Genomic DNA, 23,403 nt, shown 5'->3' with positions numbered 1-23,403 from the left:
AGGGGGAAATGATGGGGATTGACGTCCATTGCGAGTTTATTCTCGTCGGGGCCGCCCTCGAGGAGCCCTATAGAGATCTTTTTTATTGATATTTGTGCCCTTAGGGATTTTTTTTGTTATTTTATTGTTATTATGGATATTTTAGGACATATTTTCTTTTATTAGGGTTATTTTAGTCTTTAGGGTGTTTTAATCTTTTAGGGATTCTTAATTTAGCAGGTTTCATTCTTTTAGGATTATTAATTGCCTATTTATAGGCAAAGCTACAGCTCTTTTATTACCTTTGATGAATTATTGATAAATTGAGTGAGATTTCTTTTCCCTAATTGAGTTCTTCTACTTCTCCCTAAATTCTTCTCCTCTACTTCCATCTCTTCGCTTCTTCTTCTTTCTTCTTCTTCTATTTCCCTTCTCAACCCTAAGTCACCCTGCTGCCATGTCAGTCTCGCCACTCGACAAGTCAGGTCAAGCTCTCCATAACAGGTCAGTAACTGGAACCTTAGATCTTGTTCTCAAAATAATCCGAAACATATCAGCAGGCTGCCCAACCTAAACCTTGGTTAACATCCCAACACCCAAAGTAGGACTAATTAGACCCTAAATCAACCATTAGACTCAATTCAAGCCTCAAACTTCTCTCTTTAACTAGATTCAAGTCCAAATTTTAGACTCACCTCCCATTACTAAATTTCAAATTCAAATATTCGAAAGCTTTAAAATCAAGTAGTTTTCATTTTACCAAGTAATGTTTACAGACAAGTGGTGAAGTTTTAAAGGCAATGTGAATGTTTCAAAACTTAGCTTTCAAGGCAGATTGACCAACAAGTTGAATAACACATTGCAAGTTGCAATTTCTTTTAGAAGCATTAAGATTGATGTCAAGATAAAGGATAAGCAGAGTTTAGCTCCTCTTTTGAAGCATAGGCAGCTTCACTAAACTGAACAGAACCTAATTACTAGGTGAATATGGTTCAATGGATTAGATGAAGCGGGTGTTGTCTAATTGTTTTTTTGCAAACATAATTCATACAAAATTTCCAGTAATGAGTATACAAGGTGTACTCAACCTTGAGTCTAGAGATGAAATAAAAATAACTTGAGGGATCAGTTATAACAAGATTTATGTGAAGATGCAATGTATGATTTGGGTCTTAAATAAATGAGTTAGGAGACTAAACGCTATGATAAACCAAGATATATGATAATAAATTAAGTGAATAAAATGGTATTTAAATTTGGGATGACACTATCATACAAATGCACATGTAGGCTCAAAGTGATTACTCTCACTGATTAACAAAGAAAGACAATTCAATTCACAAGCAATTTAAATAAGTTTCAAGGTATTGTGTGTAAGTAGTGGAGCAGTAGAGCCAAGTAACAAGATATTAGAAGTTCTGATAAATCTTTATTTTCAAGAGTGTGAACCAGGAACGGGAAAAAAAATTCTAAGGAATCGAAAAAATTAAAAAATTGGATCTATGTCAAACGGATCACACCGGGACCTCATATTAATAAGTATTTTATTGGATTGGGAGCGAATTTCTTATTATTGAGATACTTAGATTCAAAAAAAGAGAGAAGGGGATCCATTAGAAACTTGCAAAACAAAACAACGATTGAGTTGCGCCAAGGGCTGTTCAACATATACCTTACAATTTAAGTCTTCATAGAAAATTATACAGTTTATAAGTTCAATCCAAGGCAAAATATAATTTCAGAGTAGTGCAAAATAAACGTATGTTTTGTGGACTATTAAAGATAAAAGATCTATGTTTATGGATTGAATGACCAAGAGCGTAATCAGGGTTCAAGTAATGTCTTTCAGGTAGAATTACTTTAGATTAGTTGCAAAATGAGAGAGTAACTCAGTGAGTAGGTTAAGAAAGAATCCCTTTGGGTTTCTTCTTCTAATTGTGAAGTGATGTGTTTCGAAATAGAAAACTTCAACAGTGATATGAATTTAAAATTCTAAGACCAGAATGAATAAGTTATAATTGGGATAGATTCTACTAAAATTAAAGGGAAATATCCATAAGAACTTGTGTGATAACCGGTTAGTACTAACAGAGATCAGACAAAATGATAAATCAAATAATACCAATATAGAATTGATTTTTAGTCTAAATGAATTATTATGCAAACGTTTACAAGAATTATACCTGGAAAATTAGAAGGGTTGATTTATAAGAAATATTAGCCTATCCGATAATATATTGATATAAGGCTCTTTGAAACAGGGAATGCTTGACAATTGCACAAGAAATCTTCAAGGTTAAAGACTAGATCTATAATCAATGGGCAGAATAAGAGGGTTATGAATGAATAATTTATTAAATAATTAAGCAAATGAGGCTACGAAACCTTACATTGAATAGTTTCTCAAATAAGTATTAAATTGATACAATTTATAAAGTATAACCCAAGATAAAGTCAGAAAAGAAATGAGTTTAAGCCCTTTTGATTATCCTTGTTTAAGGAGCAAAATCAGAAGCTTATAGGTCTAACAACTCTGTAGGATAGTTTATAAAATCAGAAAGCATGCATATAAGAAAAGATTGAAATTGTAAACATGAAAGAATAAAGTTTAGGCCATCCCTTTGCAAAAGACCTTGTAGCGTCGGTGATGAAGATCGTGTAGATTGTTTGGGGATGTTTGAAGACTTTGGGAACGAAGTCCAAGCTGCTGCCCCGTGAGATAAATGGTGGAAAAACAACAAAATAAAGAAAAATGAAGAAAATGTGAATTGCTTGAAAAGAGAAGAGAGCTTGAGAGAGGGGGTGACGGCTTCGAAGCTTGAAAAGAGGATTTTGCCTTTGTGATTTTTCGTGCTTTAGAGGGTTGCAAGGATGGGGTATTTATAGTTGAAAGGGGAATTTTATTTTTATTTTTATGGTGTCAATTATGGTTTTCTTGAAATCCGATTTGATTGGATTTTGGAAGAAGAAAATGGTATGAAAAATAAAACAAAGTTAGGATGTTGCATGATTTGGGGGGAATTTGGCATTTAGGGTAAGAAAGTGTTGATTTTTTGTTTGAAATCGAATTTTATGCTTGGAAGTTTTGCAAAATTGGTATTTTTTATTAAGTTAAGGCTGTTTGATTGGAATCAGACAATTTAATGGCAAGATTTGGGGAAAAAAGATGGGATTCAGTATATTTTTGGAAGACAATGGGCAAAATATCAGTTTTCGGGATGAAAATGCGTTTGAGAAGAGAGAGAGAGCTTGTATTTTAGGAGTCAATGGCAAAAGTGGGTTGTTGTATATTTAAAAAGAAAGGGGCATGGCTAGTAAATATTGGTAAGGTCAAAGGCATTTTGAGCTTTGTTCTAAAAGAATGGTTTAAAACCCACGTCATTACATTTGCCCCACTTTGCCACCTGTTGTGTGCAATAAGTGAAAAAGAAGTGAAGCTACGAAATGGGGTTCCTAGTTTTAGGTTTTAAGTTAAAAATGGGTGCATGTGATAGCTAAGAAGGAGATAGGCACGAGGTAAGAAAATGAGGTGAAAATAATAGGTAAAATAAATAAATAAATAAGGTAAAAGCAGAAGATAGAATAGCAGGGCGGCAGCGGATAGCGACGTTGTCCAGATGGTCTTCATGTTGATTTTGGCAAAGATGATAAGTGAGGGCAGCTAAAGAGCAATCTCAAGCTATCATATTCGCCATTGATGATGATCGAGGCAACATATTATCGAAGGCAATCGTTTTACGGCATATGATGTGCATTAGAGTCGCACGAGACTATAAACATAGTAGTTAAGAGTCATTCCAGACTATAAGTGGAGGTTTGAAGGATCCCCCGAACCGTTTATCAAGGCAACATTGTATTTGAGGCAGCATTATATATGAGGCGACATCGTATCCAAGGCAACATTGTATCCAAGGCGACATTGAATGCAACATAGTATCCGAGGCGACATTGTGTTCAAGGCGACATAATATCCGAAGGCATTGTGGTATCCGAATGCAATATTGGATCTGAAGGCAATAGTATGCAATGCAATTTATGGGATTTTTTTTGGTAAGCTGGGATTAGGTGGATCTTTTAACAATATATTTATGGGTAGAATTTCTTTAATTGTTGAATAGTAACAGGCTCTTGTAGGATGTATCCATCAGCATTTACGAGATGATAAATTGTTTGTGAGTATGCGATAGCAATGATGTAAGGACCGTTCCCAATTTGAGTGAAATTTACCTTGTTTGTGGAAGCATTGTCGGAGTAATAAGTCAGTGGGTCGGAAGAGTCTCGGTTTGACACTTTTGTTATATGATCGTGCAATGAATATGGATGACTTACTACTAAATTCATCATCACTATTCGACAATACACTACCCTCAAGGCAATGGTCAAGCCGAAATATCTAATAAATTAATAACCAGTATTCTTACTAAGATCGTCAATGAATTTGGCCGAGATTGGCCCACTAAACTCTTTCCAGCTCTCCTAACATACCGAACTCAAATCACTTAGAATTTCTCTTCATGGTCTAACATCTAATGACGAACTTTGCCAAGCTCGGTTAAACCGACTAGATCTCTTAGACGAACAACGCTTAACTGCTCTCGACCCGGTGACTTAGTACTCCGACAATGCTTCCACAAACAAGGTAAATTTCACCTAAATTGGGAAGTCCTTACACCATTGCTATTGCATACTCATAAACAATTTATCGTCTCACAAACGCTGATGGACACATTATACACGAGCCTGTTAATATTCAACACTTAAAGAAATTTTACACATAAATATACTGTTAAAAGATCCACCTAATCCCAGCTTCCATAAAAAAAATCCCATAAATTGCATTACACACAGTTGCCTTCAGATCCAATATTGCCTTCGGATACCAAGATGCCTTCAGATACAATGTCGCCTCGGATACAATGTCGCCTCGAATACAATATCGCCTCGAATATAATGTCGCTTCGGATACTATGTTGGCTTCAATGACGCCGCAAATACAATGTAGCCTCTGACACAATGCTGCCTCGGATATAACGTCGTCTCGTATACAATGTTGCCTCGGATATAATGTTGCCTTGATAAACTGTTCGGAGAGCCTTCAAACCTCCACTTATAGTTCGAAATGACTCTAAACTACCGTGTTATGGTCTCGTTCGACTCTATGTTGCCTCGATAATCATACATGGTGAATAGGATTAGCTTGAAATTGCTCTTTAGCTGCCCTCACTTATCCTTTTTGACAAAATCAACATGAAGACCATCTCGACGACGTCGCTATCCAGTATTGTTCTGCTATTTATCTCTGCTTTTACCTTATTTCTTTATTTATTTTGCCTCTTTTATTTTTGCCTCTTTTATTTTTGCCTCATTTTCTTACCTCATGCTTATCTCTTTCTTGGCTACCCCATGTCTTTACATGGGGCACCCAAGAGGGGCACCTCAGATAAACTCATTTTTAACTTAAAACCTAAAACTAGGAACCCCATTTCGTAACTTCACTTTTTTGTCACTTATTGCACACAACAAGTGACAAAGAGGGGCAAATGTAAGAACATGGTTTTTAAAGTTTAAACTACTCTTTTAGAACAAAGCCCAAAATTCCCTTGACCTTACCAATATTTACAAACCATGGCCCTTTCCTTTTAAGTATATAACAACCCACAAAACCCATCAAATTTATAAAAGTTTGCCATTGACTCCTAAAATACAAGCTTTGTCTTCCCAAATGCATTCCATCCCTAAAACTGATATTTTGCCCATTTTCTTCCAAAAATATACAGAATCCCATCTTTTTTCTCTTTTGATTCATCCTATTGCCTTTGCTCTTCAGAAATGGATATCTTCCAAATTGGGGAACATCCTCTTGTCCTAAAATTGTATGATTCCAATCAAATAACATCAAATCTCTAAAACATACCAATTTTGCAAAACTTCAAAGCACAAAATTCGATTTCAAACCAAAAAAATCAACACTTCCTTACCCTAAATGCCAAATTCCACCCAAATCATGCAAAATTTGAACATTGCTCTATTTTCAAACCATTTTCTTCTTCCAAAATCCAATCAAATCGAATTTCAAGAAAACCCTAATTGACACCCTATAAAAAGCAAATTTTCCCCTTTTCAACAATAAATACCCCATCTCTGCAACCCTCTGAAGCACGAAAAATCAAAAAGGAAAAAGTCTCTACAAGCTTCAAAGCTCTCTCCCCCTCTTTCAAGCTCTCTTCTCTTTTCAAGCAATTCACATTTTCTTCATCTTTCTTTATTTTGCTGTTTTCCACCATTTATCACACGGGACAGCGGCTTGGACTTTATCCCTGAAGTCTTCAAACATCCCCGAACAATCTACATGATCTCCAACACCGACACTACAAGGTCTTTTGCAAAGGCAAGGCCTAAACTTTATTCTTTCATGCTTAGAATTTTAATCTTTTCTTATATGCTTGTTTTCAGATTTTATAAGCTATCCTACAGAGCTGTTAGACCTATAAGCTTATGATTTTGCTCCTTAAGAAAGGATTATCAAAAGAGCTTAAATTAATCTCTGTTCTGACTTTATCTTGGGTTATACTTTATAAATTGTATCAATTTAATACCTTTTGATTAGACCATCTTATTTGAGAACCTATTCACTGTAAGGTTTCGTAGCCTCATTTGCTTCATCAGTTAATAAATCATTCATGCATAACCCTCTTATTCTGCCAATTGATTATAGATCTAGTCTTTAACCTTCGAAGATTTCTTCTGCTATTGTCAGGCATTCCCTAAGAGGCGACACAAGGATGTAGTAAATATGACTGGACAGGAGGTACCTAAGAGGGATATCTTTCGCTATCTTGGTTCAATCCTACAAAAGGAAGGAGATATTGAAGAGGATGTTAACCACAGAATAAGAGCAGGTTGGTAGACGTAGAAGCATGCTTTAGGAGTTTTGTGCGACCGTAAAATACTTACCAAGTTGAAGGGAAAGTTTATTAAGACAGCTGCGAGGCCAGCCATGTTGTACGGCTCAAAATGTTGGGCCACCAAGCAGCAGCATGTGCATAAGATGAGTGTAGCGGAGATGCGAATGCTTAGATGGATGTGCGGCCACACAAGGTTAGACCGAATTAAAAATGAAGACATCTGTCAAACGGCGGTAGTGGCATCAATTGAAGAAAAGATGAGAGAGCACCGCTTAAGATGGTTTGGTCATATCCAACATAGGCCTTTGGATGCTCCAGTGAGAAGAAATGACTCGTGCCAAGTTGATTGAGTAAGAGGAGGTAAGGGCAGACCGAAAACAACTTGGGTAGAAACAGTGAGGAAAGACTTGAGGGCTACGAACATAACAGAGAACATGACCTTGGACAGGATAGAATGGAAGAAAATGATCCATGTAGACGAACGCAACTAGTGTCAGGATTAGACTTAGTCAATTTGAGCCCGGGTAGATCCTTTCACTTCCTTCACGAAAATTTTCTAAGGCTGTGTTCGCTTGCCTTACCGCGCTATTGTGAGAAAGGAAAGTCGCGTCTTTTTTCCCGAGAAACTCATTTTAATGTGTTCTGTTGCTTTGACGAGAAACCGACTTTATAATACGTGGAAATCTAAAAAATGAGGAGGAAAATACGATTTTCTCGCGCTCATGGGGTTCTATTTCCGCCCAAATCGGCGGGATCTGTTTTCCTTTTCCCACGGGAAAATAAAACTTCGAGTTTTGTTTTTTCGTCACTCCCTCTCTCTCGACGAAGCAGACGACCAAAACGGTGAGGTTTTTCTTCTCCGGCTCCTCTCCGATCGGTACGTCCGTCTCTCTCTCTCTCTCTCTCTCTCTCTCTCCTCTCTCTTCCCTCTACCTGATTTGCTAGGTTATTTTTTTTCCTTTTGAAGCATCTTTTCCGGCTCCTCTCTGGCTCCTTCCCCGGCTCCTCTCCGCCTCCTCTCCGGCAAGGTACCCCACTCCCTCTTCTCTCTCTCTCTGTCCCTCCTTTTTGTGATTTTTTTCCAGATCTAGGGTTTTTTTTGGGGGTTTTTCACACATTTAACAAATTTGGGTTCGGATTTATGGGGTTTTTGTAATAGGGTTGCAGATTTTGGATTTCTACACTGATTTTGCAATGGGGTTGCAGATCTGGGTTCGGATTATTGGGTTTTTTTTCAATGGAGTTGCAGATTATGGGCCTTTGTGTACATTTGGGTTCTGAATATTGGGGTATTTGCAATGGGATTGTAGATTTTGGGTTTCTTTTCACTGATTTTGATTTTTTTTGGTGTTTTTTGTGGAGTAGGGGTTCATATTGTTTTGTTTTTTGCAATGTAGTTTCAGATTATGTGTTATATCATTGATTTGTAATTTCTTGTCTTTTTTACATTTGGGTTATGAATTTTGGGGTATTTCCAATGGGGTTGTAGATTTCACTGATTTTGAACTTTTTTGGGTTTTTGTTGTACAGTAGGGGTTCATGATTTTCGATTTTTTCACTATTTTTCAACTTTTTTTGCTCTTTTTTTTACAGTAGGGTTCGGATTGTTATGTTTTTGCAATGGAATTGCAGCTTATGGGTTACTGGACTGATTTTTAAGATTCTTGTTTTCTGCATTGGTGGTTCTGATATAATAGCTTCGTTGTTGGGTGTGGATGATATGTGGGTGGATGGATGTTGATGATATGTGGGTTTTGATGACATGTTGGTGGATGGGTGTTGATGATATGTGGGTGGATGGGTGTTCATCGAAAACCCTAGCTTGTTTTGTTGGTTAAGGGTACTAATTTGATCTTTTACAGCGTGTTTTCTAGAGCTTTTTTTCTTGTGTGATTGGTAATGTTTTTTTGCTATGTTTATCATAATGAATGGTTGGGTGTTGATGATACGAGGGTGTTTCTGATATAATGCCTTGGTGGTTCGGAGTTGAAGATATGTCGTTGTTTCCGATATAATGTTTTGGTGGTTCGGTGTTGCTAGTATTTAGGTTTCAAAGTATGGTTTTTAATGGACTGGAACTGAAATATCTCCATGTAGGGCTACCATCAATCATCATGCGTCAAGAACCAGCAAGAAGGACGACATTGATCATTCGAGCTGAAGCTCTAGTAATGGCTGCGGTAGCTACAGTGACGGCTAGGGTTAGACTTTACGTTGAAGAAAATATGCAAAGAGCCCCTTATGAAAGTGGGTACGAAACTCGTAAGACATTTGTTACACGTATTACAAATGCAGAGAACCATTGTATTGCGCTTCTGCAAATGGATGTGCGGTGCTTCCGCAGCTTTGTCACGATATTTAGAAACATGGCCCTGCTTGAAGACACAATACACTGTTGTGTTGAGGAACAAGTGACGATTTTCTTACAAGTAATTGCCCACAGCCAAAGGAACCATACTATTAGGGCATCCATTAGACGGTCAGGGGCTACTGTTTCGAAGTATTTTAACAAGGTTCTATGTGATGTGCTCAAACTTCAAGAGTTATTCATATTACCTCCATCAAGGGACACACCACGTCACATTGCTGACAACCCGAATTTTATGCCGTACTATAAGGTACCGTTTATTACCTATGTAGTGGCATGTAAGTTGCATAGCAAGTGACTCATATTTTAGCATTGATGGTTGACATTTTGAATGTCCATATTGTAGGATTGCATTGGTGCAATTGATTGGACACACATTCAAGCAACAGTACCCGAGGATATGAAACCTAGATTTATATGTCGTAAGGGATGGCCCTCTCAAAATGTACCAGCTGTATGTGACTTCGACCTGAAGTTTACTTACGTTTTAGCTGGGTGGGAAGGGTCCGCATCAGACTCTAAAGTCTTAGCATCTGCTTTATCAAAGCCGAACGGCATTCCTTGTTTACCAGGTAGTACTGAGTTTGTCTTTTTCTCCGTACCGTTGTTGTTGGTCTCGGTTATTAAAATTATATATATATATATATATATATATATATATATATATATGTCTGTAGCGAAATTTTACCTTGCTAATGGTGGGTACCCATGCCTGAGAAATTTCATAACTCCTATCCGAGGCATTGCTTACCACCTAAACAACGTTAGAGGGCGCAGACCTCGAACTGCAGAGGAGTTGTATAACCAAAGGCATTCATCAGCAAGGAATGTAATCGAGCGAACTTTCGATGTCTTGAAGAAGCGGTTCAACATAATAAATACGCCACCCATGTACCCATTCCCACGACAGGTCGACATAGTGTTAGCCTGTTGCTGCGTCCACAATCACATAAGGAGGGAGATGCCAAACGATGCATTCATTTCGATTGTAGATAATGAGTTGGGGCTAATTGTAGCGGAGGAGGAAGAAGAAGAAGAAGATCGTTTTATTACTAGGGCTGAAGATGTGAGAGCGGGCGGTCTACTTCGAACAAGAATAATGAATCATATGTGGAATGATTTTCAAGCACAACGACATGGTCATCATTAGGATGACATGTTTTTGGCTTGCAATAATTTTATGACTATTTCGATTAGACTTCTGCAACTTCGTTTCATCATATGTTGTTTGATTGTATCAGGATTTGGAATAATTTTGGGTTGTAATAGTAATATGTTTCATCATACTCTATTTGATGATATATTGTTGTCAGTGATGATTTGAAAATTTTTCTACTATGTTTCACAATGTTGCAGATATAATGTAATCAGCTTCAATAGATAAGAGGAAGAAAAATATCTCCTGGAACGAGGAGGTGGATAGGCATCTGATAGTAGCCATACAGCATCAGATTGCTGAATGGCAAAAGGCCCCCAACGGTTTTAGAGAGGCTGCGTATAGTGGCGAAGCGGTGGAGCTTACTACTGTCCTTAAAAAGCATATCACAAAGGAGCATGTTAAGAACCGTATGAAGACGATGAAAGCCAACTTTAGGCAACTTAACACTATCGTCAACCTGAGCGGATTTGGCTGGGATCCACAGCTGAAAAAAATATTCGTTGAAGACCAAGTGAAGAATGACTATTTGGCGGTAATTATAAGTTATCATAATTCCTTCATTATTTTCATCACAATTTGGTCATAATCCTTACAATGCCTCGTTTTGTTTTCAGAGGAATCGTGATCATATTCGCTTCTTTAATAACTGTTGGGAGCTATATGAGGAGATGAAAGAAGTGTTTGGGGAAGATTATGCCACTGGAGAGTTCGCTAGGGACAGACATGCCCCTTCTCAGGACACAGAGGATGTGGAGGGGCTTTTCTCATCGAGCCAGGCAGTAGGGCTCGATGACATGTTTGACGGTTCGACCCCTGCTTTTACTCTTCCCCCAGCTCCTCGTGCTTCCAGATCACGTCATTCATCCCCAGTCAGAGACACCGGCATGGGCTATAGTAACTCATCACCACTGAAAGCCCCAGCATCAGGTAGTAAGGGGAAGAGGAAGAGGCGAACAAGTGGTGGACAACTTTCATCTGATATGACTTACTTGTCAGCTAGTGTTAGGATGGTTGCTGAGGCTATCATTACGACTGGTGAGGTCCATAGCCTTGCTGAATTAAAAGCCGCTATGATGAGCACCTCTGGTTTCACCATGTTGGAGCTGCTTAGGGCCTATACGTACCTGCACAAAAATCACAAGGATGCTGAAGTCTTCCTTTCCCTTTCCAAGGAAGAGCGAGTGGCTGTGATGGGCGATATTGTGGCGCGTTTGGCGTAGGTTGCTATGGTTTGGGGACCTTTTTTTGGGAATCATACGATCGTATTATATGATTGTAGTATGACTTTGCTAGTTTTCTGCATCTTTATTTTGGACTTATTTTGGAGGACTTGTTATGTTGTTGTTGGACTTGTTTTGATGTGGTTTATGTTCTTGGGCTTTATTGTAATGTTGTTTACTTTGTTGGACCGCTTATCCTACGTGTTTGTCCGACTTTTTTGGTCATTTGGTTTATGTTGTTGGACTTATTTTGGAGGAGTTCTTATGTTGATTTGGTTTATGTTGCTGGACTAGTCTCAATGAGATGTTTCTTGTTTCTTGGAATTATTTTGTTGGACTTGTATATGTTGTTACTTTTTAATACTTTATGTTGTTACTTTTTTTATTTGCATTTCTGTAGGTTAATGGCAAAAAACAAGTTTTATGTGGTTTTTAAGGGAAGGCAGGTGGGCGTATATGACAGTTGGCAATACTGTCATCTTCAAGTTAACGGTTTAGTGGAGCGTGCTTCCGTTCGTATGGGAGTAGGGAGGAGGCAGAAGCTGAACTTGCTGTGTTTTTACATGGCATTAGTGGGCCCAACAAAGATAGGAAAGAAGAGACCAACATTCCTACTCCCCAAGCTTCAACAAGCTCTTCTGTGACGAGTTCCTCTTCCAATTAGGTTTTATTGTAGTATTTCTGTTTATACTTTTCAATTTGTAGGCCTGTAAGTATGTCAGACTATGAAATATGGTTTAATGTAACTTTTCTGTTTAGTTTTCCCAATACAGTTTACTTGGCAAGTGAACAGGCTTAGGAAACCTTTTCTCTGGATTTCTCAGATTTTCCTGCGCAAGTGAACAGGCACAGGATTCCTTTTCCTGCACAGTTTCTTTTCCTTTCCTTTCCTTTCTGCCACGTCAGAGTCCTTTCCTTTCCTTTCCTTTCCTTTCCTTTCCTTTCCCTAGAAAACAAGTGAACAGACCCTAAAGGATTCATTAGCCGACCCCAACTAGTTTGGGACAAAGGCTTAGTTGAGTTGAGTATTGTCAGGCATTCCCTGTTTCAAAGAGCCTTCTTTGAGATTTGCTTTTAACAAATTTTTTTATATCAATACATTATAAGATAGGCTAATATTCCCTATAAATCAATCATTCAAATCTTACAGGTAAAATTCTTGTAAACTTTGGCATAATAAATCATTTAGACTCAAAACAAGTTCTTTCATGGTATTATTTGATTTATCATTTTGTTTTATCTCTGTTAGTACTAACCGGTTATCACATAAGTTCCTGTGGATCTTCCCCTTTCATTTTAGTAGAATCTATCTCAATTATAACCTATTCATTCTGGTCCTAGAATTTTAAACTCATATCATTATTTAAGTTTTCTATTTCGAAACACATCTCTTAACCAACTCACTGAATTACTCTCTTATTTTGCAACTAATCTAAACTACTTCTACTTGAAAGTCATTACTTGAACCCAGATTACGCTCTTGGTCATTCAGTCCATTAACATAGATCTTTTATCTATAGTAGTTCAAGCTATTTAGCTTTCCAAATTTCACAAAACATATATTTATTTTGCACTACTCTGAAATTACATTTTGCCTTCAATTGATCTTATAAATTGTTAATTTCCTATGAAGACTTAAATTGTATGTAAGCTATATGTTGGACAACCCTTGCCATTCACACTCTCGAAAATAAGGCTTTATCAGAACTTCTAGTATCTTGTTATTTTGCTCCACTGCTCAACTCACTGCTTACACACAATACCTTGAAACTTATTTAAATTATCTTATGGATTGCTCTGCCTTTCTTTGTTAACCAGTGAGAGTAATCACTTTGAGCGTACATGTGCATTTGTATGATACTGTCACGCTAAATTTAAAGATCAGTTCATTCACCTAATTTATTATTATATATCTTGGTTTGTCATAGCATTTAGTCTCTTAAACTCATTTATTTAAGACCCAAATCATACATTGCATATTCACATAAATCTTGTTATAACCGATCCCTCAAGTTATTTTTATTTCATCTCTAGACTCCAGGTTGAGTGCACCCTATATACTCATTACTGGAAATTTTGTATGAATTATGTTTGCAAAAAAATAATTAGACAATACCTGCTTCATCTGATCCATTGAACCATACTCACCTAGTAATTACGTTCTGTTCAGTTTAGTGGAGCTGCCTATGCTTCAAAAGAGGAGCTAAAGTCTGCTTATCCTTTATCTTGATATCAATATTACAGCTTCTAAAAAAAAATTGCGCCTTGTAATCTGTTATTAAACTTGTTGGTCAATCCGCCTTGAAAGCTAACTTTTGAAACATTCGCATAGCCTTTAAAACTTCACCACTTGTCTGTAAACATTACTTGGTAAAATCAATTTCATTTTCTTACATTTGTTATTTACTTGAACCTGAATTTTATATCTATCTCTATCTGTTATAGAATATGGTTTCTTGATCGTGCCATTGTGCTTTGATCTATCTCACATCAGTTATTTGAAACATTACAGCCCACTTTAGTTGCTGGCTCATATAGAAATTAGTTCTTTTATCATATTATTGTGTTTGTCTATCTCAACATTTTACTTGAAGATATTCAGCTCTCAATAGTTGTGGATCCTTGCATCGACCTCACAGCTTGTTAGTCAAGCTAAATACGCCTTCACATTTTCGCAATTTAACAAAATAAAGCTCGCTATAATAGCAGCTCGACCCATTTAACATACATAAGTCAAATCATTGGCCAAGACTAATTGCTCTCCATATCACGAATCGAGAAGCCTGCTAAGACAGCAAAAGAAAAATCGCTATGTGCCGCACATCGCCGGTCAACCAAGCTCTCCACAAGAGGATAGTAACTTAACCCTTGAACTCATTTGCATCAAGCAATACAATCCAAGCCCTACGCATAAGCTGTTAGCTTTAAATTCCAGACCTTGTATAGCCTCGCCCGAAGTAAAATATTGATCCCATCTAAATTTGAACTGTACTGTTGGATTTCAATCTAAATCTGTAAGAACCGGTAAAATATATATATATATAAATATAAAAATGGCCTCATAGGTGGGTAATCATCGGCCATTACTCATTTTCCCCAAGTTAATCGGGCATGAGGACATCTGGCATAATGGGGCGTACACGATTCGAACCCAAGTCTAAGCTAAGATTGAACGGCTTCCTACCACTAAGCCACCGCCCCAGATGTCAACAAAAACGGAATAGATATATATATATGTTAAAAATTTCCAATAGTCACTATTCACAATTACTATTCACAATAGTCACTATGCGAGATTACTATGCAGAAATACTATGCAAGTTCACTATTGAGATACACTATTTAAAAGTATTATTCACAGTAGGACCCACCGAGTACTATTCATAAGCGGGTCCCACATCAGCGGGCCCCATACAAGCAGGCCCCACATAAGCGGATCCAACACCAGTGGGTCCCACATCAGCGGGTCCCACACGAGCGGGCCCCACGACCAGCGGGTCCTACCACCAGCGGGACCCATCCCTAGTGGAAACGAAAATATCATCGCACCGACGAAAATAATAATAAAAAAATGCAAAAATACTATTGACCGACAAAATTAATAATAAAAAAATATTATTAACTATGCAAAATACTGTTAACCGACGAAAATAATAATTTAAAATAGTAAATAGTTTTTACTATGCAAAAGTACTATGCAAAAATACTATTGACCGACAGAAATAATAATTTAAAATAGTAAATAGTCTTTACTATGCAAAAAGTACTATGCAAAAAAATGTCTATAAATAGAGGAGGAGGAGGAGAAGAAAAGGAGAAGAGAAGAGAAGAGAAGAGAAGAGAAGAGAGAGAGAGAGAGAGAGGAAGAGAAGAGAAGAAAGAGAAAGAGGAAGAGAGAGAGAAGAAGGAAAAAGAAAATCCACTACCAAGTAAGTCTTTTATAATAGTCTCTCTTTCATGGTTGGTTCTACCACCTAAAATTATTTGAAAGCAATGATCTCTTTCAATGGTTGGTTCTACCACCTAAATTATTTAATGATCTCTTTCATGGTTGGTTCTACCACCTACCTATATTTTATTTGAAGTAATGGTTGGTTTTACCACCTATATGGATAAAGTAATGGTTGGTTCTACCACCTATATACTTAACGGTGAAATACTAGCATAGTAACCGTAAAGTAAACTTTATCAACTTATGGTGAAATGAATAGTGACATGATGGGGCCCACATAAATAGTGACATGATGGGGCCCACATAAATAGTGACATGCGGGGCCCACATAAATAGTGACATGATGGGGCCCACATGAATAGTAGCATGTGGGGCCCACATGAATAGTGAACACAGGGAACCTTATTTTAGGACATAAATGGACACAAAAAGGACAAGTGTTGTCTGTGTGATATTAAAAGGACCTAGACTAAAATAAGTTGACCTATTTCACTTATTTGCCTACAGGAGCCATCTCGTCCTACTGCGACTATAAGAAAAGGCAGGTGACAGCTAGACCTTGTCTTGTAATGGTGTTCAATATAATTGTCTATGCAATGTAGCTCTGCTTATAAATTGCCTGATAAATACCTGCTTAGTGAATTTATACTCGCTTGCCTGGAATCAAATGAATTGAAATGAATGCTGGAATCAAATGAATTGAAATGAATGCAGGAAGAAAGGCAAAGGTAAGTAATTGCATACATGTTGCATACATGGGGGAAAGTGAAGGGGAACTTAAGGGTGTGGTGGAATCATCCTGGGACCTAAGGTCCAAAGGCCAACGCGAGAAGCGTGTACTGCCTTTCGTTGGCAAACCAACCAAAAAGGGAAAGTATCCCCGAGGGATAGTATCCCCGGCTCGGCAAATGCGAGACCGTAATCCAAGTCCATAACGTCACTACCTTCAGACAGGGGTAGTGGTTAGCCGTGCGGCAAGGACACCGGCAAAAAAAAATAAAAGAAAATGAAAAAGTCAGAAAAGAACTGACAGAAAAATAAATGGGGGAAAAGCCGGATGTACCTGGGGAATGTGCTGTCTCATTTTATAAAATTGTTGCATACATGCATACATAGCATACATTGAAATTATTGTCACTCCTTTGATTTATATTGCCATGGGCATTGTAATCTTTATTCTAGACATTATTGAAATGTGGATTTTATTGTATGCACTGTTATTATTGTCTCTTTTACTTTGCTCGGTCTTTGGATGACCCTGCTTTGACGTTGATTCCTCCACCACAGGGGTTGAGGCATTAGATGGCGGAGCATTTGCAAATGAAGGAACCATGGGATAAGGGACTGTGTGATCAGAGAGTTCGTTCCTGGAGTCCTTGCATTTTGACGTCTTACGTCATGTATCATTTTTAAGTTGTAATAAGATTCTATCGGGATCGTCGTTGATGCTTGTATAAAAAAAAAAAAAAAAAATATTTCCATGATTTTTACTTTCTTTTGCTCGTAGCGACACGACGGAAATCGGGTCGTTACAGTTGTGGTATCAGAGCCCGGGTTTACGGAAACCCTGGTGCTTGTGGGTTGTGTCGTTAAGTAGGGTTAGATAGCTAATAGGTGACATATGATGTGTCACATTTCAAGGGTAAACTGGAAAAAAAAAAAAAAATTGATAGTGGTCCACCATCAAAGAACTTGTGCCCCCACTGTGGAAGGATTCACGTTGGGCAATGCTGGAGAAGAAGGGATTGCCCTAAGGCACCAGCCTTCATCCAAAACCGCCCACCTCCGCCACAATATCAACCGGTGCAAACAATCAGCAGAACCAGGGAAGAAGAAATCAGTACCGCCCTCTGACCCAAGATAAGAACGCACAGCCAGGAACTGAAAAGCGTTTCTTCGCCCTAATCAACGAGGTACAGGATGGGGCCTAATCAACGATGACAACGAGGTACAGGATGGGGCAACAGAAGGTCAGAAAACTTATTTATAAATTTTGGATTATGGGAAACAAGGGAATTCATAGGAGTAAAATGTCTGCCTAGAATAGAAGATTAGTAGTATTTAAGAGACAGTGCAGATTATGATGGATTTCACAAGACGTTAATTTCTAATCAAAATTAAGATTTACAAAGTAAAGGAGATGATCTTAAATTATCATGTGTCGAGATTCTGATTATCAAGATATCTAGGTTATGGGCGTAGGAATTTCGGGGACGAAATTTTTTTAAGGGGGGTAGAATGTAAGAACCGGTAAAATATATATATATATAAATATAAAAATGGCCTCATAGGTGGGTAATCATCGGCCATTACTCATTTTCCCCAAGTTAATCGGGCATGAGGACATCTGGCATAATGGGGCGTACACGATTCGAACCCAAGTCTAAGCTAAGATTGAACGGCTTCCTACCACTAAGCCACCGCCCCAGATGTCAACAAAAACGGAATAGATATATATATATGTTAAAAATTTCCAATAGTCACTATTCACAATTACTATTCACAATAGTCACTATGCGAGATTACTATGCAGAAATACTATGCAAGTTCACTATTGAGATACACTATTTAAAAGTATTATTCACAGTAGGACCCACCGAGTACTATTCATAAGCGGGTCCCACATCAGCGGGCCCCATACAAGCAGGCCCCACATAAGCGGATCCAACACCAGTGGGTCCCACATCAGCGGGTCCCACACGAGCGGGCCCCACGACCAGCGGGTCCTACCACCAGCGGGACCCATCCCTAGTGGAAACGAAAATATCATCGCACCGACGAAAATAATAATAAAAAAATGCAAAAATACTATTGACCGACAAAATTAATAATAAAAAAATATTATTAACTATGCAAAATACTGTTAACCGACGAAAATAATAATTTAAAATAGTAAATAGTTTTTACTATGCAAAAGTACTATGCAAAAATACTATTGACCGACAGAAATAATAATTTAAAATAGTAAATAGTCTTTACTATGCAAAAAGTACTATGCAAAAAAATGTCTATAAATAGAGGAGGAGGAGGAGAAGAAAAGGAGAAGAGAAGAGAAGAGAAGAGAAGAGAAGAGAGAGAGAGAGAGAGAGGAAGAGAAGAGAAGAAAGAGAAAGAGGAAGAGAGAGAGAAGAAGGAAAAAGAAAATCCACTACCAAGTAAGTCTTTTATAATAGTCTCTCTTTCATGGTTGGTTCTACCACCTAAAATTATTTGAAAGCAATGATCTCTTTCAATGGTTGGTTCTACCACCTAAATTATTTAATGATCTCTTTCATGGTTGGTTCTACCACCTACCTATATTTTATTTGAAGTAATGGTTGGTTTTACCACCTATATGGATAAAGTAATGGTTGGTTCTACCACCTATATACTTAACGGTGAAATACTAGCATAGTAACCGTAAAGTAAACTTTATCAACTTATGGTGAAATGAATAGTGACATGATGGGGCCCACATAAATAGTGACATGATGGGGCCCACATAAATAGTGACATGCGGGGCCCACATAAATAGTGACATGATGGGGCCCACATGAATAGTAGCATGTGGGGCCCACATGAATAGTGAACACAGGGAACCTTATTTTAGGACATAAATGGACACAAAAAGGACAAGTGTTGTCTGTGTGATATTAAAAGGACCTAGACTAAAATAAGTTGACCTATTTCACTTATTTGCCTACAGGAGCCATCTCGTCCTACTGCGACTATAAGAAAAGGCAGGTGACAGCTAGACCTTGTCTTGTAATGGTGTTCAATATAATTGTCTATGCAATGTAGCTCTGCTTATAAATTGCCTGATAAATACCTGCTTAGTGAATTTATACTCGCTTGCCTGGAATCAAATGAATTGAAATGAATGCTGGAATCAAATGAATTGAAATGAATGCAGGAAGAAAGGCAAAGGTAAGTAATTGCATACATGTTGCATACATGGGGGAAAGTGAAGGGGAACTTAAGGGTGTGGTGGAATCATCCTGGGACCTAAGGTCCAAAGGCCAACGCGAGAAGCGTGTACTGCCTTTCGTTGGCAAACCAACCAAAAAGGGAAAGTATCCCCGAGGGATAGTATCCCCGGCTCGGCAAATGCGAGACCGTAATCCAAGTCCATAACGTCACTACCTTCAGACAGGGGTAGTGGTTAGCCGTGCGGCAAGGACACCGGCAAAAAAAAATAAAAGAAAATGAAAAAGTCAGAAAAGAACTGACAGAAAAATAAATGGGGGAAAAGCCGGATGTACCTGGGGAATGTGCTGTCTCATTTTATAAAATTGTTGCATACATGCATACATAGCATACATTGAAATTATTGTCACTCCTTTGATTTATATTGCCATGGGCATTGTAATCTTTATTCTAGACATTATTGAAATGTGGATTTTATTGTATGCACTGTTATTATTGTCTCTTTTACTTTGCTCGGTCTTTGGATGACCCTGCTTTGACGTTGATTCCTCCACCACAGGGGTTGAGGCATTAGATGGCGGAGCATTTGCAAATGAAGGAACCATGGGATAAGGGACTGTGTGATCAGAGAGTTCGTTCCTGGAGTCCTTGCATTTTGACGTCTTACGTCATGTATCATTTTTAAGTTGTAATAAGATTCTATCGGGATCGTCGTTGATGCTTGTATAAAAAAAAAAAAAAAAATATTTCCATGATTTTTACTTTCTTTTGCTCGTAGCGACACGACGGAAATCGGGTCGTTACAAAATCTCAAAGACCCTGGTCAATTAGATCAAAGATTCACCTTTTCCTTCCTGATACTAATTTCAGAAATTCAAATTTTCAAATTTTAAAACTTATAAGTTTTCATTTGGCACGCCTGATGGAATATATCCAAAATAATGATAAGAAAACATGTTCCATATTACCATTCAAAAAAATTAATGCAAATTTTTTCTCTGAGAATTAGTGTTTCTTTCATAAGACACATTTTAAATATATTATTATTTGTTTCTCGCATTGGATCAGTAGACCACATCTTTGAAGAATCTGCCTTTTGGAGGAATTAGTATGCAGTCAAAACTAGGGAAACATCTATCAATCAGTTTATCGCTTTGATTGTTTCAAAATTTATACGAATATATGGCACATCATATCAAGAAATCCACCTTGATTTCCCCTACATATAATCATAGGGAAATGATATCAGCACAACCAAATTTTGTTATATGCACGGACCTAGCTTGTTTTTTCTTTTTTAATTGGCTTGTGAGAGCTTTTTGGGAACAGTAATAACCTTTTGACGGCTCTTTAAATACTAGAAGACAAGATTCCTTGGTGCATATAACGAAACATGGTTGTGGTGATATCATTTCCCTAATCATAAACTACAAAGTAAATCATTCTCATTAAGATGAACTACAGACTAGCATTATAATAAAATTTAATAGTATGCTAACTTACAGCCATTTGGATTCCATAACTAGCATGCCCGTCTGCAGAGTTTCGACTGCGAAGATATCTCAACAACCGAAATGTCTGTAAATGCCCAGAGCCTGCCATCACCTGTCCGAAAAGAGCAATGCAATCATAAAACGTAATTGCATAACATATAAAAAAACATAATGAAGAATTCAACCAACATTGCAAATTTAAAACAAATTTACACATAAGTGAATCACCTGAAGTCAAAAATATAACAAACATTGAGATATTACATACTAAAGTTCCTCACTACGATAGGTGGAAGTCATGGAAGTTCCCCAACCACGTAATGGTACAGGAACCCTGAAGTTATGGGTCACGTTGTTTCCATCACTGTAAATGGGCAGATAAGATTATCAACGGAACTATGGAATTGATCTGCTTCAGTTCATTACTGAAAGAAGTCCACAATTATAAATGGGTAGGTATAAAGGAGCAAGGCTTTAAATTTTGGTTTCAGTTTCGATTTCGGTCACCAAGGAAACGGAAATCCTGTTAAATCATGGAAATGCATGGAGACATATGCAATTGATAAAATTTAAGGTGAAACCTTTCACATGCAATTCATATAAATACAATTATGTAAAACATACTGGTATAGTATACGACTAATGCACTTACAATTTTGGTTTTGGTATGGATTTCAATTTCAATATTGTTCCGGTGTGGATGGAAACATAAATATTTTGGTTGTTTCCTGTCAATTTCGGAGGAAATTTAAAACCATGTAAACGAGTTCCATAGTTAAACGCAACAGGAACTAGTTTGGGCATAGCGATGTAGTGATGGTTCTCAAAAATTTTACATCGTGCATCTAGGAAAGGTAGGGATAATGTAACATAAGACTATAAGAGTTGAATATGGTCTGATAATCATGAGTTCTATCAATATTAGAGCCAATTTCAAATAATTTAATCACTGAGAAGCAATCCACAATCAGAGCTTATAAATGATTTAGCTCAAGAGCAGTGTAGCACAGCTCTGCCCAATTTCTCTATTCTCATTCTCAATGCTGATTTTCATACCTCTGTTGAGATAAAGATCCCTTACATGGATTAAACAACCATGATTGCAACGAAGTGACACAAGGCCAAAAAATTCTTTATATTAGAAGAAATTACTAAAATGACTAACTTTGAAATATCCCAAAGTTCAGTTTTTAAGATAATATGAACACCCAATTAGACTGGCAATTCAGTCCTTTCGATGAGCAGGTAGGGATCGATGATGTTCTTTCCATAGCTAATACCAAGCAAGGCTCCGTTGATCCAATGCATGCTTTAGGCGGTTGACTTAGCACATATAATACTTTCCATGACTTACCCTAACAATTTAAAAAATGCACCAAACTATCGACCCCCTAAGATTTAAATACAAAGCTGCATTTTTAACAAGTAGCAAATGAACATGCCATTGCTTGCTTGCTCCAAGTGATAAGATGAACTGCCCTAAATTCAACCAACTGAGGAATGACATATGTAAAAAGTCCTACCTTCTATTTTAGTTAACTTACTGTTAAATTTTAAACCTATAAAAAGATAAAAATGATAAGCTGGTGATTTGGAACTAGAAGAAAAACGTAGAAAAAAGAAAACCTAACTCACTTACCACGGAAAGGGAAAGGACAATGAGATGTAGGCATGTCTCTAGTGTACAACGATCCACATACTGTGATAACCCCTTTGGGAGGGCATTGCCACTTGTAACAGGGACAGGCTTGATCTACAAATGTTGAAGGAAATGATTTTAACTTCTAACCGTCCAAGATACGTAAAAAATCATCAAAACAAAATGTTGTACCTCATTCAGAAAGTAGATAGCATAGTTGTAAAGCAATTCCTGCGCATCACCATTTCTGGTACCGGCATACCTTAACCCTGCCAATGTATCGCATACACCACTTTACAAAATACAATATGAAAAGAAAGTGTGACGATAAGTTCTGAAGAAGAAAAATGAATCACTAATTTGAGCGATTTTCATCAGGAACAATCAAATAAAAGGAATTGGCAAGATAATGAAACAAAATATAAGATACAAGAAATACTACAGATGTTTCCATTCAAAAAATAAAAATAAAAGTAAAAATACTACAGATGTTTCAGATGGGCATGAAAATAATAATCACAATAGAACAATTACCTAGTGAAATGCATGCCCCTGCCACTATATTGACAAATGCCTGAACTAGAGCTTCTGTATCCACTTCATCATTGTCACTTTCATCTCCAAGCCCCATGACACCCATCTTAACAATTTCAGGGATCTGATTTTCAATCCAATCTCTAGAAGGGTAAACTCTGCAAAATTTAAAAATAAGAGATTAATATCAGCCAATGCATATCATTATCATAAGGTGAGTTATAGGACGTGTATAGTTATGAAATTAC

General features: G+C 37.4%; 1 protein-coding gene across 4 annotated transcripts in view; it reads right to left on the bottom strand.

The window, feature by feature from the left end:
- Positions 1–23,403, bottom strand: part of EMB2771 (E3 ubiquitin ligase) — a 112,839-nt gene that overhangs the window by 13,276 nt on the left and 76,160 nt on the right. For all 4 annotated transcript variants that reach the window (XM_077376910.1, XM_077376913.1, XM_077376911.1 and 1 more), the window contains 4 exons: positions 23,156–23,313; positions 22,814–22,890; positions 22,622–22,735; positions 20,993–21,094 (listed from right to left, as the gene is read on the bottom strand). In XM_077376910.1, the coding sequence (XP_077233025.1) occupies positions 20,993–21,094; positions 22,622–22,735; positions 22,814–22,890; positions 23,156–23,313 (451 nt within the window). The remainder of the gene's footprint in view (positions 1–20,992; positions 21,095–22,621; positions 22,736–22,813; positions 22,891–23,155; positions 23,314–23,403) is intronic.

The sequence above is a fragment of the Tasmannia lanceolata genome, unplaced genomic scaffold (genome assembly GCF_043159265.1).
Source record: "Tasmannia lanceolata isolate RefF3 unplaced genomic scaffold, GAP_Taslan_0.1 ptg000002l, whole genome shotgun sequence".
NCBI classification, from domain to species: Eukaryota; Viridiplantae; Streptophyta; class Magnoliopsida; order Canellales; family Winteraceae; genus Tasmannia; species Tasmannia lanceolata.
The sequence above is the reverse complement of the archived record's forward strand: the minus strand, read 5'-3'. Positions and strand labels throughout refer to the sequence as shown.